Raw genomic sequence first — 17,827 nt, forward strand, 5'->3', positions numbered from 1 at the left:
TCCGGTGGGTGAGGAGTCCGCTCCAGGTTCCCCCTGTCCCTCCGCCCCTGCCCCCCGCACCGTCTCCCAAGTACATCTTCTAAACATTAACATGAAGACACGTGAGCATCTGGATCCCCTCTGCAGAGGCGCCTTCGTGTGCGTCACGACCGTGTAAATGCCTTTCACGGACCCACCGGGATTCCCACCGGAAACCCCTTTTCCTTGGTATCTGTTGAAGTGCCGTCGACACCCAAGGGGACAGTAGTTTCAGGGCTACAGCTGGCGACTTGACAATTCTGTGCCTCGCTCAGCTCTCCCCGCGAGAAGCGGCGTCACCGTCTGTCCCCGTACCGAGTTGTCCCCACGGTCCTGACTCTATTGCCAGGCCGTACTTTCTAAATTTCCGGGATTCCTTTATTTAGAACCACACGCTTGTAGCTTTCCCTATTTGTTCATCCACGTGGCCCACCTGCCCCCCGCGGCCCCTCTGATCACTCAGCACGATCCATCCCGTTAACCAGAGAAAGGACATGGGGCGGCCCGGGGCGGAGGGGGGCGGCGGGGCTCAGCGCTTCAGCGCCTGCCTTCCCTTCGGCCCAGGGCGTGATCCTGGAGTCCCGGGATCGAGTCCCACATCGGGCTCCCTGCACGGAGCCTTCTTCTCCCTCTGCCCGTGTCTCTGCCTCTCTCTCTCTCTCTCTCTCTCTCTCTCTCTCTCGTCTCTCGGTGTCTCTCAAGGATATATAAATAAAATCTTTAAAAAAACAACAAAAACAAAGAGAAAGGAGACGATCCCCTCAAGAGTCGCAGAAAACGCATTTGACAGAACAAAGCATGAAAAGCACAGGGGGTTTTAGGAAAGGTCTGTCAACAGAGGAGAGGCCGCGTAGGAAGGCCCGCAGCTGACGTCATCCCCGAGGGTGACGACCTGAAATCGTCTCCCCCGAGAGCAGGAACAAGCCACGGAGGTGCCCTCTCAGCGCTGGGAGTCCCACGTAGTCAACAGACGGGAAACAGCCGTGTGGGGGTCGCGTCCACGCCCACAGGGGCCCGGCCTCCTCAGGACCCGCGGGGAGGCTTCCGGGTCAGGGTTAGGGTCAGGGTCAGGGTCAGGGTCAGGGTCAGGGTTAGGGTTAGGGTTAGGGTTGGCATATTGTGCTTAGCATAATACTCTTTCTAGGCTTTAATACTTCTTTAAATGTTTCATAGAATTCACTCATGAAACCATCTGGTCGTGGACTTCTGCGTTTTGGGAATTTTTTTTCTATTACTCAACAGCTTCGCTGAGAATTGGTCTATTCAAATTTTCTATTTCTCTATGTGTCAGTTTTGGTAGGTTATATATTTTCTAGGAATTTAGCCACACACAAAAGTAAAATCAAAAACTAGAAATTTCATTCTTTGGCTTGTGTCTATCCAGTTTTTCCAACACCATTTGTAGATTTTTTTTCCCCACTGGATATTCTTTCCAGCTTTATCAAGGATTAAACGACGACATAGTTGTGGGTTCATTTCTGGGAGGTCTGCTCTGTGCTCTCGGTCTGTGTGTCCGTTGTCGTGCCAGGACCGTACTGTCTTCATCACAACAGTTTTGTGACATAACTGGAAATCTAGCGACGTGAAGCTTCCTACTTTGCTTTTCTTTTGCAAGGCTGCTTCGCCTGTCTGGGGTCTTTTGAGGTTCCATGCAAAGTTGAAGATCATTTATCTTAGCTCTGTGAGAAATGCTGGGGGCATTTTGATAGGGTTTATAGGAATGTCTGGGCTGCTCTCGGTTGTGAAGACACTTCGTACCCTTTCAGTCCACGAGTGTGGAGTGTCTCTTTCCGTCTCTTTGTGTCATCGATTTCTTTCCATCATCGTCTTCAGAGTAAGTTTTTATAGCTGTTTCCTTAGGTTCTTTCTTAAGTATAATATTATTTTTTGTTTCATTTTAAATTTATTTTTATTAATGTCTTAGTTTCTCTTTTTCTTACCTTCTTACTGAGGTATAGGCATGCAACAGAATTCTGTGCATTAATTATGTATCCTGTGACTTTACTGAATTCATTTACCGGTTCTAACATTTTTTTGTTTGTTCATTTTTGTAGTTTTCTATATATAGTGTCATGGTGTCCATTTCTTGTAGGTTGTCCTATTGGCATATAGTTTCTGATGTGCCATCAAGCCCTCTTGTCTCCACCGTTTCTGTCTGTCAGAACCCTGCGTTCACCCTGCCTGTGTCCGAGTTTTGTTTTGTTTTGTTTTTTTTCTTTTTATCTCGGACAAGTGACTGAGTTTCAAACCTCCAAGTTTTAGGGGCTGCCCTGGGAGAGACCCGTGCTCCTCCCGCCCGGGAGGGTCTCCTCCCACTTCTGGCCTTTGCTGGCCCGGCCCAGGGACGCGGCCCCGTGACCGCACAGGGGTTTGCAGTTTGTGGCCACACAGGGCAGACAGCTGGCCCTAGTCCCGCGGCCCTCGGCCGGGGTCCCCGCTCCTGGGCCTGGGAACCGTTGGCGCCACCGTCCTTGGGACCCCGGGGACCCTGAGCCCACCCTGTCGCTCCAGGGGCCGCCCCCCACTTCGCCTCCCGAGCACCGTCGAGGCCGGCGTGTCCCCCCCTCTAGCAGACTTCTGGAAGTTCTGACTTTGTGCTCTGCTGCTTCTAATAGTGTGCGTAGACCCGTCAGCTGGCTCCCTGCCCCTGTGGGATCCGGGGCTGTGTCTCCCCCAGACCGACTGACTGATTTTCTTTTTAAGATTTTATTTTTCTGTCATCTCTACACCCACATGGGGCTTGAACTCTCCGCCCCAAGAACAAGAGTCGCGTGTTCTTACCAACCACCCCAACCACCCCGAGAGCGGCCAGGCTCCCTTTGATTGATTGACAGGGAGTAACTGAAGCCGACGTGCTGCCTGTGTCGTGTCAGGGCAGAAACTGAGCCCCGGCGTCGAGGTGCGGTGGAGTCATTGGGACCTTGGTCGATGTTAAAGAAAGCGGAGCCTCCCCGGGAGCCCCGGGAGCCCAGGGAGCGGGGCCCACACACGTGACAAGTTGGCCGTTTCCTTGACCAGGAGTCATTGGGCTGGCTGCCGATTTATTTGAGTTGCTGTTCGACGGCGAAGGTCGTTCTAGGATGGGGACACAGCGAGAACGTTCCGGGTTCTTGCGGGTTCGGAGGTAGCTAAAGCTCCCCCGTCGTGGACTCGATGTCCCAGCTGGGTGCAGAGATAGGCGAGCCAGCAAAGAGATGAGAAACATGGCCCTGGGGTGCCTGGCCGGCCTGGTCGGGGGACCTTGATGTCAGGACTGTGAGCTGGAACTCCGTGTTGGGTGTAGAGAGGACATAAACGTAAAACCTTTAACAAATAATAAATGGATGAACTAAGACAGCGTGATGTGGAAGGGGAGTGCTCGCTTCAGGACAAACCTCAGAGCGGCCCATGTCTAGCCTGCGACCTGTTCTTGATGGCCCCGCTCGCTCTCCCGGGCCCAGATGACGGGGTCCCCCACGAGGGACGGTCCCGCCCGAGTGGGAGTGGGCCTCCTTCCCCGTAAGGCCCGTGCCTCCCCTCGTTCTGCAGGACAGAAGAGCCGGGAAGGCACGAGCTCGGGGGGATCAGCATAAACCTCGGCGATGGTCCTTCCCGATCCCGGGAGCCAGAGCTCGGCCTCCTTTTGGGACCCGACGTCCTAAAGAAGCCCGTGTGGTCAGTGGCTCGGATGCAGGGCGGAGGCCGACGGAGAATCAGGAAGAGCAAAATGGGGCGGGGGGGAACCAGAAGCTGAAGGAGAGGGGGACAGCTGTCAGCATCGGGAGCCTTCGCGGGGACCCGGCGTCCTTTCCCAGGAGGGGCCCCCCTCTGTAGGGTGCTTCCCGCCGCCCCGCGCTCCCCGTGGGCACCCGCAGGCGCATCCCCGGGCCTCCAGCGCCTCTGCAGCCGTGGTCTGGAGCGTCCTCCGTGTGTCCTACCGGGGACCCCAGCGTCACGTCTGTAACCGTCCGGCTGCTGTCTGACAACAGTCGGGGGATTCCGACGTTTGTTGGGTTTGGGGTGTGTGCCTGTCTGTCGCCGTGCCGCGATCTGATCCTCGGGCCGCGTCGTCCTGACGCCGAAACGGTTGAAGAAGCACCATCATTTCCGGTGCTGGCGCTGGGCGGCTAGCTGGGTTCTCCCGGCCGACCCGGGCCCCCTCGTGCCGTCCCGTGCCGTCCCGTGCCGTCCCGTCCCGCCGGGGGGTCAGCTGAGCTGGAAGGTCCGGCTCGGCCACATTCCCGTGGGTGGCAGCGGGTCCCCGCCGAGCGCCGGCCGCTTCTCTTCTCCCCGATGCCTCTCCAGCGGGGAGCCAGACCTCGGGGCCGCCCTGGGGGAAGCTCCTGAGGGGCCGGCTGCCCGTGGGGGGAGCCCTGGGGCTGCCTGTGTGTGTGTGTGGGTGTGGGAGTCGGGGTGGGGACGGGGCCGGGGTCCCTCGGTCCCCTGCGCTGCCTGCCCCCAGGCCGAGCCCCGCGCTCACCCAGCCCCTACTCTCCAGGGCGTGCAGGGTGCCCTCCACACTCTGGTGCGAGGGATCCAGCAGCACCGGGTGTGCACGCTGAGCCCGCCCGGTGAGGGTGGCCCAGGTGTGAGAGCTGCAAGGGCCTGCTGTCCTGACGTCCGCTCCGGGGGCCACGCTGACCGCCCCGCGGGCCCTCTGTGCCCCAGGCGCACAGGCCCGGGGCGGGGAGGGGAGGAAGCGCCCCGGAGCCCGGGCAGCCCAGGCCCCCTGGACAGAGGGGGCACAGACCTCCCAGGGCGCTTAGCACAGACCCTGGTGACCTGAGGCTCCCCGGCTGTCACTCTGTCCCAGGCCCGTCCTGGCCGCGGGCGCAGGCTGAGTCGCAGTAGAGTCTGCGGGGTCCTGACCCTGGCGTCTGGCCGCCCCGGGAAGGCACGTGGGGACGTCAGCTGTGTGTGCCTGGCGGCGCCCCCGCAGGGGCTGGTCGGGGCCTGGGCGGCGCCCCCTCCTCCTCTCTGGGGGTGTCTCCGCACCCCGTGCACAGAGCTCCTGGAGACGCAGAAACGAGCCGGCCGTGCCCTCTCACACAACAAGACTTTATTGAACTTGGCAACAGCAAACAGGGGCTCAGAGCCGAGGGTGCGCGCCTTCCCCTGGGAGACCTTCCTGTCCTTAGAGGAAAGCGGGAATCCCACAGGGGTGCGGGTGCTGGAGTCGTCCCCCGCCTGGGAGCCTGTGCGGACTCGACTCCGGGTGGGGGCGCGTGTCCTGAGGTCGGGGCGGTGAGAGGCGGTTCTGGGGGCGGCAGGGCTGACGTGGACCTGCGGCCCATGGGCTCCTGCGCTGGGTCCCCGCAGGGCAGCTGGACCCCGGCCTCGGGCCCCCTGGGGCCGGGTGACTGACTGCTGGAGCCCCAGCGCGTGGAGGAGCCTGCCTCCTGGTGTGGGTGGGGGTGGGGGTGGGGGTGGGGGTGTGGGTGGGGCCCACGGGCCTGCCCCCGCTGCCCTGCCCTGGGGTGTCCCGGGATCCCCAGGGCTGCCCTAGGTCAGCGACCTGGGTCTGTGGGGCACGCCCAGGGCCCAGGAGGCCACATCCTGCTGTGAGAGGGCTCGCTCGGCCCGGGGCCAGAACGCAGGCCTGGCCAGGGCCCCGGGGCGCTGGATCCCATTAGCGCTGGGCCTGGGGCAGGCGCTCGAGTCGCCCCTGCCCCCACAGAGCCCGGGGCCAGGCCAGCCCAGGTCCCTCTGGGTCAGGGGCTGGTGTCCCGTGCGGGCGGTGCCGCCCTCCGGGAGGCACAGCGAGACGAGGCAGGGCACGGTGACGGCGGGCCGGAGCCTCCGGGCCCCCGCCCTCACCGCCACGCTCTGCCCCCGAGGCCCGCGAGCATCGAGCTGCCCCGTGGACGCGGGGGGCAGAGGGTCCCGGGCCTGTGCGGGGCCTCGGGGCAGCGGGCTCAGCGCCGCCCTGGCTCTGCCCTGGCTGTGCCCGTCACTGCCCAGCGAGGGGCACGAGCTGCAGTGGCCGCGGGGCAGGAAGGGTGTCCTGGGCCCGACAGCGTCATCCCTAGGGGGCTGGGGGGACCGCGTGATGGGAGTCCCGGGGGTGCTCCAGGGCCCGGTCCGTCGCGGGGCCTCTGGGGTGGCCCAGGCAGGTGCCAAATGGAAGGAGACCCCGTTTTCTGTCTTGAAGCCCGCCGTGTCCCGGGGCCGCCTGCCTGCACCGCCTTGTTGCCCCGGGAGGGTGGGGAGGGAGTTCCACCGCCGGGGCTGGGGGGCAAGTTGGACGATGGCCTGGCCGGGAGGGGGTCCGGGCGGCTCAGGCCGGGCGGCTGGGCCCGGGGAGGCCGGCTCCTCCACCCTGCGCGGTGGCTCAGAGGCCGGAGAAGGGAGGAGAGGCCCGGGCGCCGGGGACACTGGCTCCAGGCCCAGGGGCCTCGTGGGGAACTCCTCAGGTCCCGCTGGAAAGAGGCCGACGGGGTCAGCGTCTCCAGCAGGCTGTGTGTCCCCCGCTGGGGGCCCCGGGGGTCCTCACGGCTCCCGCGTGACCCCCCCCCCGGCCTGACCCTGTGCTCAGCCCCCCACACTGCTGCCCGGGCCCTGCAGTGGGTACCCGCCCGCCCAGCCCTGGCCTGGGGTCCCCGAGGCTGGAGCAGAAGAGGAGAGCCCCAGAGATGAGGACGGGGGCCCCGGGGGCTCTGTCCCCTGTGGGCGGCCCCAGCAGGCCGAGTCGGGAGGGGCCGGGGCCCTGAGCCCACCTGGCGGGGGCAGGTCGCACCGCATCCTGCGGAGCTGGGTCATGGAGGCCCGAAGGTGTCTCAGCACGGCCTCGTCCTCCAGGGCCCAGGGCTGGGCCAGAGAGTCCTGGAGGAACTCCCGGAGCCCTTCCAGGGGCAGCTTCAGGAGGCGCTCTGGGCGGTGGGCGAGAGTCAGACCCAGAGGGCCCCGCCCTGGGGCCCCCGGGGCCCCCAGGCCAGCGGCTGGGGTCCCGCTGTGCCCAGGAGCGCCGCGGGCAGTGCGCTGGCCGGGGTGGCCCCTGCCCGCTGCTCCACTCGGGGAGCCCCGCTGCACCCGCCTGCCCCGCCGTCCCCCCGCCCCAGGTCTGGGTGCTGCTCAGAGCCCAGGGTCACCGCCCCTGCCCCCCGCCCCCGGCACACCTGGGCTCCCGGGGGCTCACTTACTCCTGTGCACCTTGAGGATGGTATAGGCCATGGCCGTGAGCACCCTCTCCCCATCCAACACGTAGGCATCCCACAGCTTCAGGGTGAGCGAGAAGGGGGTCTAGGGGGACGGCGGGGTGGGAGGAGCGGCCTGAGCAGGGCCCCTGGGGGGCTCGGCTGGGGCTAGGCTAGGCCTGCCATCTGGCCCCCGGCTGCCTGCGACGAGGCCCCGCAGCGCCCCCCCCCGCCCCCCGCCTCCCCGTGCGTGCCCTCCTCCCAGGGAGATCAGGGACTCCCGGCCGCTCCGGGTTCCGACCCCGGCCAGCACCTCCCGCACCCCTGGGGGCACAGACTCTGCCCGCACTTGACGACAGACACCACGCCTCGAGAGGACCCCAGGCTGGCCGCCCGATGGGCCGAGGGCCCGTCCACACCCCGGGCTGACCCGGCCTCCCCCGGGGAAGCTGAGGCAGAGACGGGCCGCCCCCCGGGACCTCGTCCAGGGACCCTCTGGGCTTCTCCAGGACGGGCTGGGCTGCGAGCCTCAGCCTCAGCCTCAGGACCCCGGGGTCGGGCCTGGCTCGTCTGGAGGGTGGGGCTGAGCTGGGCCCTCCCCGGGGGCAGGGGGCAGGTCCGGGAGCGGGGGTCCCGGGGGGGGGCCTCACCCGGCCGAGGAAGCACTGGAGAAACCATTTGGGGCTGTAGATGCCGGTGGACATCTGCTCCTCGTCCTGGCGGGAGGGCAGGGGGTGCTCAGGCCCCACGCCGCGGCCCCTGGAGCCGGGTGGACGCGCTCCCCGCAGCCCAGCCCAGCCCCGAGGGCGCCCCCGGGCCCCAGGGGGAGGAACGTGACCCCAACTCTGGGCAGCTCGGAGGGAGGGCCATGCCCCCCACCCCCTGCCCCGGGCTCCGGGGACGGAGCCTCAGGAGCTCCCACTCGCCCCCACTCGCCATGTGCTTCCTCAGGTCCGGGAGAGCTCTTTGGAGGACCCGCTCGTGATGTCTCTGGAACCTGAGGAGCTTCGGGAAGCCCGGGACGAAGAAGCCTGAGAAGGCCCCAGGCCCCCACGGTCAGGGCCTCCTCCTGCACCAGGCGGGGTGGGGGGTGTCGGGGCAGGGGCCTCCCCGCCACGCCCTGACCCCCGTGTGCCCACCGCCCTCGGAGCCCTGGCTGGATCCGCTCTTCCCAGAGGGCAGGGCCTGCCTCCCAGGCCGGGGGCGCGGGGCCCGGGGACCCTCGTCCTCACAGAGACCCCGCGGGGCGTGGGCTGGGGGCTGAGGACCGGGCCCGGCTGACCCAGCACCCTCTCTCCTGCGGGGGCCGCCGCGGGGACAGGCGGGTCCCCAGCCCCGAGGGGCAGCGGGTGCAGGCCAAGGGGAGGGTGATGGGCGTGCACGGCCCTCTGCTGTGGGGCTTGGGAGTGAGGCTGGGGGCCCCCGGGAGGGGGAGACGCTGCCCCCTGGGCCCCGTGTGGCCGTGGGCTGGCAGGGGGGCCTGGGGGACAAGCCGGCAGCCCGGCGGGAGGCTGGGGGAGCAACGGGAGTGCGTGCCTGGCCTGCAGACGGTGGGGCGGGTGGCCGTGGCTCCGGGACCCCGAGGCCACCGGGGAGGCGGGGCCCTTGCCCGTGGGGGGGCGAGCTGGGGGGTCCCCGCCTGCCCCCCGGTGCAGCAGCCTGCGGGGAGGCCCTCCTGAGCTCCCCGGCGGGCCCCTACCGTGCATGGAGTGCCGGTCGCCCACCATCAGCTGGGCCAGCGCCCAGAAGGCGTCCTCCTCGGGCAGGAACATGAGGAGGACGGCCGCGATCTCGCTCATGCCCTGGCAGTAGCCCACCTCCTGCAAGAGCCAGAGCCCCACGGAGGGCGTGCGCCCCGAGGACCCCTCTGAGCCCTCCCCGCGGGCGTCAGGCTCCCCCGGCTCCCTCCCAGCCCGGGCTCCCGGAGGGGGCTCCCAGAGGGCGGGGGAGCAGGTGAGGGCCACCCGGACCAGCTGGGGCGCGAGCACCCCGGGCCCCGCTACCGAGCCCTGCGGCCGCCGTGCCAGGACCCCCGTCCTCAGGCCAGCAGGAGGGGCCTCCGTGAGCTGTGCCAGGCTGTAGGGGACCCGCCAGGTCTGGAGACCCCCCAGAGGGCAGGTCGGCGGGGGGGTGGGGGGGCCTGACTGTGGCCCCTGGCAGGTCCCACGAGGGGAGCTGGGCCAGGACACCCCGCGGGGCCGGGGAGCGTGTGAGCTGGGGTCCTCGGGGACCCTTCTGGAATGCGCCGTGGAAGGGGGCGGCCTCCTGGGCGCCTCGGCCTCGTTCCCTTCGGGGGAGTGGGAGCCTTCCCCGCCCGGGCTCTCGTCGGTAGTGCCGTCTGTCAGGGTCCAGACCCGAGCTCTAGGACGGCCGCGGTGCACGCGGGGGCCCCGGGCAGCCCCGGCCCTCGGGCACGCAGGCCCTGCCTCCCCTGGGAGGTCTGCACCCCGCCCCCTGCCCGTCCCGGAGGAGAGAGACCCTCCCCGGCATCTCGGGGGCCGTGGAGCCGGGGCCATAACTGTGAGTCCCGCTGGTCACCACCACTCAGGACAAGGCCGCCCGCGGGGCAGGAGGCGGGGGCAGGGACACTCACCGTGTCGTACACCGAGTACGCTGCCAGTACGCAGAACAGGGCTCGCTGCCTAGGAGGGGGGACAGCGGGGGGCTCTGCTCAGTCAGCCCCCGCCCAGCGAGGCCGCCGAGGTGCCGACACCGGCCCCGCAGGCCCCGCGGCCCGCAGGGCCCCTCCGCGGGGGCCGATCTCCGGGGTCAGGTCTGCGCACGGGGACAGGCGGCGACCTCACACGTGCAGCGTGCCGGGGGTTCAGTGCACCCTGGGGTGTCCGACGCCTCCGAGCGGCTCCCGCCGTGGGGTGTGCAGCTCCGGGCTCCCCCAGCGCCGCCAGCGCCCCGGGCCTCCAGCCCTGGAGCGGCCCCCCCCCCCCCGCACGCCCCCATGGGAGCCAGCGCTCCCCCTGCCCCGGTCCCCGCAGCCCCTGACGCCTCTCCTCCGCTGCCCTGGCCTGGCCCGGCCCCGTGTCCCGGGAACACCACCAGCCCCACGTGACCCCTGCCCCGAGCCCACGCAGCCGGGGCATCCGTGGCCCTGAGCGCACCCCCAGGTCTTCCCAGGTGTCCCTGGGCTGGACTCTGTGGGGGGCACCCCGGGCCCGCCCATCCCAGAGCATCTCGGGGCTCCAGGTCTGAGCCGCCGTGAGGAGAGCAGGGAACGTCGTGCAGGTGTGACCCCGATACAGGCTGCGAACCCCTGGGGTCACTATCTGAGCACGGGGGGGTACGGGGTGCGGCCCCCTCAGCGCTGCCAGGAGCCGCCCGATGCCCCCCGCACGGCGGCCTGAGTCTGCACCCCGGCTCCGCGGCCCCCGGGCCCGGGCTGCTGGAGGCCGGCTCCCCCCGGGCCGGGGGTCACAGGTCAGCCTGACCCGGCCGCGCTCTGAGGGCCGCGGGGGCCCCGGGGGGCAGCAGGTTCCCTGCAGGGAGGAGCACCGAGTTCTCGTGGGGAGACGGTCCGAGCGGCCCGCCCGGGAAGCCCAGCCACCCATGCCTGGCGTCTCCCCAGCCCCGCCCCTGGCGCCCCTGCAGGTCACCCCTGGGGTCCCGGGCTCCCACACACCCCGCCCGCTGCACACACAGGTAGCTGCACCCTATGCTCCACCCACCTGCAAGCCCCTGTCGGGGGGCTCCCTGCCTTCCCCACCTCCCCGCGGCCCCTGGGGACTCTGCGGGACACCCGGGCTTCTGACGGGAGCAGGCCGTCCAGAGAACCCCAAGGTGGCCGGGGAGGCTGAGCATGTCCCACAGGGGGCAGCTGCACCGCGTCCTCGTGGGGGTGGGGTGGGGTGGCGGTGGGGGCGGGACCGATAGTGTAGGGGTGGGGGTCTGGGGTTGTGGGGGATGGTGTGGGGGGTGATGCAGGGGGATGGCGTGGGGGGCTGCGGACACAGGGCACCCCCTTCTCTAAGGTGCACACGGAGACGTCTACAGATAAAGGCGACCCCAGTCTGGGGTTTGCTGTGACCCCTGCCCCTGCCCCTGGGGCCCCGTGTGCTCCGCGCAGGGCCTGCCTGGACCGGGGCGGCGTCGGGGGGGGGGGGGGGGGGGGGGGCGTCATGCCGTGTGTGCTCACCAAGTGCAAATTGTCTAAAACAAAATGCCCAGAATTCAGAAGTACATAAAGCACCGGAGGGTGGGTGTCACCCTGACCTGTCCGACCCTCGTCGGGTCCACGTGTCCCGGTCCAGCCGCGGCCATGCACCCTGGCCCCAGGTCCCCTTCGTGCCCCCCACGCCCCCACCCCGGCCCCCTGCTCTTCACGGGGCCGCCCCTCACCCCCTTGGGGTTCAGCTCAGACGGTGACCCCTGGAGGCCCCGTCCTGCGGCCTCCCCATCCCCGAGACCCTGGGGTTGGGGGCACGGGGGTCATCCCCAGCACCCTACCACGTGGCAGTGTGTTGTTTGCTGCCGTCGCTCCCCCCGGCCTCGGAGACCCCGTGTCCCCAGCACAGAAGCCCCCGGGCCTCTCCCAGGCCGGGCCCCCGACCCCCGAACCCCGCTGGCCCAGCAGCCTCACCCGACCCCGTAGCGGTCCCAGAACATGGTGTGACTGCGGAACGTGCGGTTGACGTCCAGGTCGATCTGCACGATGTCCCGGGAGGAGACCAGGGCCGCCTCCTTCATTGCCTGCGGGGAGACCCCGGGAGGAGGAGCCGGCGTCAGGGACACAGACCCCGACCTGTCAGCAGCTGCCGTCCTGGGCAGGGAGCCCCGGGGCCACCACGGGAGTGTGTCCTGCAGGAACCTCCACCCTTCCCCTGGGAGGCCGGGGACGGCGGGAGTGCCCACCGTGCCCGCGGGGCCTGCGTGAGGGCCTGTGCCCAGCTGTCGTGGGCGGGGAGGGGACTGAGGGTCAGCCCTGGACAGGGAGGGGACGTGGAGGATCAGCCCGGGTGGGGAGGGGACACGGGAGTTCAGCCCCGGGTGGGGAGGGGTCACGGAGGGTCAGCCCTGGGCAGGGAGGGGACCGAGGGTCCACGGGGAGTAGACGGGTCGGGTCCCACCTGGTATTTCCCGGCATTGCTGGCCTTAACCTGGTCGACGTTCAGCAATCGCAGCCACACCTGTCCCCGCACCTGGGGCGGGACCCCCTTGTACACCCGGCGTCGCAGCTGCGGGGAGGAAGGCAGTGCTGGTGAGAGGGGCCCAGGGCGGCCCCTTGGAGCCCAGGGAACACGAGGCATCTAGAAGGTTCCGGCGTCGGCTCCAGGGTGTCTGCAGAGAGGCTGGGTCTCCCTGGATCTGGGCCCCCCCCCACCCCCGTCCCCCGCGAGGAGCAGGGACCCTGGCCCCGACCTGACGCTCCCCCACCGCCGTCCCGGGGCCTGGGGAGGGAGGCCCGGGCTCCCAGCAGACTCTCCCCAGGCAGGGGGCTCCCCCGAGGACGGGGCAGGAGGACACTGAGGGCGGCCCCCCAGCCCCGTCAGGACGGAGAGCCCTCGGGGGCACCCAGCGCCCCACCTTCTCGCTGGGGAGGTAGTGGTCCCATCGCTTGAGCATTTTTATCCATTTGTCCGCGCGCCGGGTCTCCTGGCGGAGTTTCTGGGAGAGGACAGGCGGGGGCCGCAGGTGAGGCTCCCGCCGCGGGAGGTGGGCGCTCGGGCCGCGTCCAGTGCCCCGCGGGACCCGGAGGAGCCAGGAAGGCACAGGGCCCCCCGCGGACCGCGGCTCCGGGTCTCGGGTGCGTTCCCGGCGGCCCGTGCAGCGCTGGGACGGGGGACTGGGGAGACGCCCGGGGATGTCCTGGGGGACGCGGTGCAGACAGCTGGCCCCAGCTCCCCCCCACGTCCTGCCCGGGGCCCAGGACGGGCTCTCACCTTGGCCTCGCGGGGGCTGGGGTCGGGCAGCTCCCTGTCCCTGGAAGGCAGGAGACGCAGAGCCCTGAGGCCCCGGCCCCACAGCCACACACACACACACACACACCCCGTCTGCACCCAGCGTCCTGGGGAGGGCAGGGCTCCCCCGGGGAGGGCAGGGGCTGCCAGCGGCCTGAGGGCGGGCGGGGGCGGCGTCTGGGGGGTCTGAGGAGGGTGTTTGCCGGTGGTGGGCTGGGCGGGGACCCCTCGGCGCCCCCAGGGGGTGACCTGCCCCCCTCCTCGATGGACCAGCCCGAGAGCTGTCAGCGTGGCCCGGGTGCCCCGTGACCGTCCCGCTGAGGTCCCCCCGCCTCCCCAGGGCCTGACTGCCCAGCGTCCAGCCGGCCTCCCCCTGCCCCCTGGCCGTCCCCCTGCTGTCCCCGGGCTCCCCTCTCTGCTGTCCCCTCTGCCACCCTGGCCCATTTCACCTCCCGTCCTGTCGGAGCCCCTGAGCACGACCACCCCTGAGCCATCCCAGCAGACACTGGGCCGTGAGCAGGGCCGAGGGGGCCCCACCTGGGGTCTCCAGCGTCCGTCAGGTTCTCGTGGGGCTGTTGACCCATCAGCCTCGTCCCCTGCGACCTAGGCCACTGGGCTGTCCCCTCCCTCCTTCCCGCCCAGGGCAGCCCCCTCCTCCTCTTGCCTCCTCCTGCCTGGTCGGGGCCTCCCTCTGCGGCCCCCCCCCCCTCCCTGCGCTGGCCTGGTCCCCGGCATCCACCTGCAGCCCCGCAAAAGCCTTCGGGTGTGGGCGAGAGCACCCCTGCGGACTCGGCCCAGACCAGGCCGTCCCCCTACGGAGAGCACGCCCCGGCCCCAGAGCCCCTCACGGGCGGGATCCCCTGCTGAAGGGACTGGACACCCCACCCCACCACCACCCCCGGATGCAGCAGGCTGACACCTGGGCCTGCCCAAAGCAGGCGTGGGGGCCCCTCCTCTGAGTGTCCAGGGGCCTCCCCCGGGCCCAGCTCCCTTCCTGCCCACGTCCCGGGTCGGCCTCCGGGGTGTCTCAGCTGCAACCCAGCGCAGACATGGCCCTCAGAGGGCTCCAGGGGACCAGGTCCCGACCTGGGGGCGGGGGGGGTCAGCCTCCAGAGAGGTGTTCCTGCAAAGGCCACCCGCCCTGGGATGGATGAGGGGTGTCCAGGGGACTCACTGCAGAAAGCCCTGGTGGTCGGCGACCTTGCACAGTGACAGGTCCTGCGGAGACCCTGCTTGGGGCGCCTGCAACAGAGGGGGGCTCCGTGGTGGGGACCGATCAGAGCAGGGGAGTGGGGACAGAGACAGGAGGGAGCAGAAGGGCTCCTCCCTCCCCTGGATCCTGAGGGAGCGCCGACCCTCTGAGATTGGCCGGGCGCCAGAGTGGGCGCAGCCTGGCAGCCTCACCTGCTTCTGTCTATCAGTGACGATCCCCCCCTGGGCCTCACCCGGACCCGGCGACTGTGGTCCCCACCTGGGCCTCACTTGACCTGGTGACTCTGATCCCTACCTGGCCCTCACCCAGGCCTGGTGACTCTAGTCCCCAACTGGGCTTCACCCAGGTGACTGTGGTCTCCACCTGAGCCTCATGTGGATCTGCGACTGTGGTCCCCACCTTGGCCTCACCTGAACCTGGTGACTCTGGTCCCCACCCGGGGCTCACCTGGACCTGGTAGCTGTGGTCTTCATCTGGACCTGGTGACTCTGGTCCCCACCCGGGCCTCACCTGTACCTGGTGCCTGGGCTCCTCCGCTACCAATGACGAGGATCCAGGATGGACCCTTAGTTGCTACTGACACCGGGACCGTCCCCAGGGTCTCACTTGTTCCTGGTGACTGTGGTCCTTGCCTGGGCTGACCTGGCTCATCCTTGGCTCTGATCCCCTCTTGAGCCTCACCTGCTCTTGCAGGTACGGTCCCCCCTGTCGTGGGTGTGTAGTGTCTATGGTCCCTTCTGGGCCTCACCTGATGGTACTGGGCCACGATATTGGCCCTTTGCAAGGCCAGCAGGGTCTCCGGGTCCTCCTGCATCGTGCTGCAATCCAAACACATCCAAGGATGACGGCGCGTGAGAACCTTCCGAGGACACATGCGTCCGGGTGCTCCCCGTGGGCGGGCGCCCCTCTGTCTGACCGGAGCCGGAGACAACCCCGTAGCCCCGAGGGGCACAGGCATCACACACGGGCCCTCGCTGCCTGTCTGTCTGTCCGTCGCCCACCGACAGTCCACCTTCCCAGCCACTGTCCCAGGGCACGCCGTCACGCTGGGGTCACAGAGCGCTCCCACCCCGGTATCAGGAGCACACGGGCGGGGGACCCAGGGGCTCCGGGGAACTGCCCACCTGATGCTCGGGGGTGACGTCTCCCAGCCCGGGGCCGGCGCAGAGATGGTGGTGGGTGGGCCGGCCAGCGAGTGTCCCTGCGGGCTTGGGGGGGAGGGGGGGCGGGAATGGAAGGTTTCTCCGAGATTCCACAAGCACACGACCAAGGGGAGAAAGCGACGGACTGGACTTCATCAAAACTAAAACCTGATGCCAGCAAGAGTGCGACCGAACTCCCCACCCTGAGGGCAGCGATGTGTGAATAGCCTGAGGGGGGCCCTGGGGGAGCACGAGGGACTCCACGTTCTTTGGAGCCTGAAGAGCAAGCCTGCTCACGGGCCAGGGGGACCCAGCGGGCACAGGGCGGGATGGGGGGGTGACAGTCACCCCTGTCGGGGTCCATGCGTCTAGGACAGGCTGGAAAGGTCATGGCTTGGCTGCCTGCACAGCAGAGGGCTTACAGGGGAGCGGGGGTCCCGGGGGAGCTGCCTGAGTTCCGACTGCAGCCTCCTTCCCTGGACGGGGGCAGCAGGGTGGCCGCTCTCACCCCGTGGGGCTGTGGAAGGGCTGTGGGAGCTGCTCACGGTCATCGCATGGGGGTCGGGGTGTTGTGGACCCCAGCGCGGGAGGCCTGTGCCCCCACGCGGATCCACAGGCCCCACTGTGGCCCGCGGGGATCAGGGATCAGCTGCCACTCACCTGTGACCTGTCGCTGTGTGGGCGCCTCCTCTTTATGCACTGGGGTACTGGGGAGTGTGGGAGGGTGGGGGTACTGGGGAGAGTGGGAGGGTGGGGGTACTGGGGAGAGTGGGAGTAGCGGGGTACTGGGGAGAGTGGGAGGGTGGGGGTACTGGGGAGAGTGGGAGGGTGGGGGTACTGGGGAGAGTGGGAGTAGCGGGGTACTGGGGAGAGTGGGAGTAGCGGGGTACTGGGGAGAGTGGGAGCGTGGGGGTACTGAGGAGAGACGAGTCCTGGGCTACTGGGGAGAGCAGGAGAGTCGGGTCGCTGCGAGCCAGATCCGGAGCACCGGTGCCTCCGAAGGTCTGCGGACGCAGAGTGGGCACCAGGCAGCGGTGGAACCCGGGGGCACCACAGTTCCGCCCAGAGCGGGGTCCCGCATCATCACTGTGGGCAGGCGGGGTCCAATCAGCACTCAGCCCTCACCCTGGTGGCCGAGGGTCCCGGGGGAGGGTCCTGTCCCCACGCCGGGCGGGAAGGCGATGCAGGCAGCCTCCCGCATCCTCAGTTCCCATCCTCGGGCCCTGCAGGCCTCCCGCCCTTCAAGGCAGACTGGGGGTCACAGATGCCCCCCCCCGCCCCCCAGGGTTCACAGCGTGGGGTTGCAGTTAGGAGCATTTGAGGGGCTCCTGGGTGGTTCCGTCCGTCGGTTCCACGTCGACTCTTGAGTTTGGCTCAAGCCAGGATCTCCAGGTTGTGGCGTGGAGCCTCGGGTGGGGCTCGGTCTCCGGTGGGTGAGGAGTCCGCTCCAGGTTCCCCCTGTCCCTCCGCCCCTGCCCCCCGCACCGTCTCCCAAGTACATCTTCTAAACATTAACATGAAGACACGAGAGCATCTGGATCCCCTCTGCAGAGGCGCCTTCGTGTGCGTCACGACCGTGTAAATGCCTTTCACGGACCCACCGGGATTCCCACCGGAAACCCCTTTTCCTTGGTATCTGTTGAAGTGCCGTCGACACCCAAGGGGACAGTAGTTTCAGGGCTACAGCTGGCGACTTGACAATTCTGTGCCTCGCTCAGCTCTCCCCGCGAGAAGCGGCGTCACCGTCTGTCCCCGTACCGAGTTGTCCCCACGGTCCTGACTCTATTGCCAGGCCGTACTTTCTAAATTTCCGGGATTCCTTTATTTAGAACCACACGCTTGTAGCTTTCCCTATTTGTTCATCCACGTGGCCCACCTGCCCCCCGCGGCCCCTCTGATCACTCAGCACGATCCATCCCGTTAACCAGAGAAAGGACATGGGGCGGCCCGGGGCGGAGGGGGGCGGCGGGGCTCAGCGCTTCAGCGCCTGCCTTCCCTTCGGCCCAGGGCGAGATCCTGGAGTCCCGGGATCGAGTCCCACATCGGGCTCCCTGCACGGAGCCTTCTTCTCCCTCTGCCCGTGTCTCTGCCTCTCTCTCTCTCTCTCTCTCTCTCTCTCTCTCTCGTCTCTCGGTGTCTCTCAAGGATATATAAATAAAATCTTTAAAAAAACAACAAAAACAAAGAGAAAGGAGACGATCCCCTCAAGAGTCGCAGAAAACGCATTTGACAGAACAAAGCATGAAAAGCACAGGGGGTTTTAGGAAAGGTCTGTCAACAGAGGAGAGGCCGCGTAGGAAGGCCCGCAGCTGACGTCATCCCCGAGGGTGACGACCTGAAATCGTCTCCCCCGAGAGCAGGAACAAGCCACGGAGGTGCCCTCTCAGCGCTGGGAGTCCCACGTAGTCAACAGACGGGAAACAGCCGTGTGGG

At 68.0% G+C, this 17,827-nt stretch overlaps 1 protein-coding gene across 1 annotated transcript in view; it reads right to left on the reverse strand.

Moving 5' to 3' along the window:
- The window catches only part of LOC140598764 (uncharacterized), a 37,469-nt gene extending 28,474 nt beyond the window's left edge, over positions 1-8,995 (reverse strand). The window contains exons 1-5 of the mRNA XM_072757299.1: positions 8,830-8,995; positions 8,067-8,161; positions 7,781-7,846; positions 7,137-7,236; positions 6,714-6,866 (exon numbers count right to left, since the gene is read on the reverse strand). Of these exons, the coding sequence (XP_072613400.1) occupies positions 6,714-6,866; positions 7,137-7,236; positions 7,781-7,846; positions 8,067-8,161; positions 8,830-8,929 (514 nt within the window). The 5' untranslated portion in view covers positions 8,930-8,995. The remainder of the gene's footprint in view (positions 1-6,713; positions 6,867-7,136; positions 7,237-7,780; positions 7,847-8,066; positions 8,162-8,829) is intronic.
- Positions 8,996-17,827: the final 8,832 nt, after the last annotated feature.

This window comes from Vulpes vulpes, chromosome 4 (assembly GCF_048418805.1).
Source record: "Vulpes vulpes isolate BD-2025 chromosome 4, VulVul3, whole genome shotgun sequence".
NCBI classification, from domain to species: domain Eukaryota; kingdom Metazoa; phylum Chordata; class Mammalia; order Carnivora; family Canidae; genus Vulpes; species Vulpes vulpes.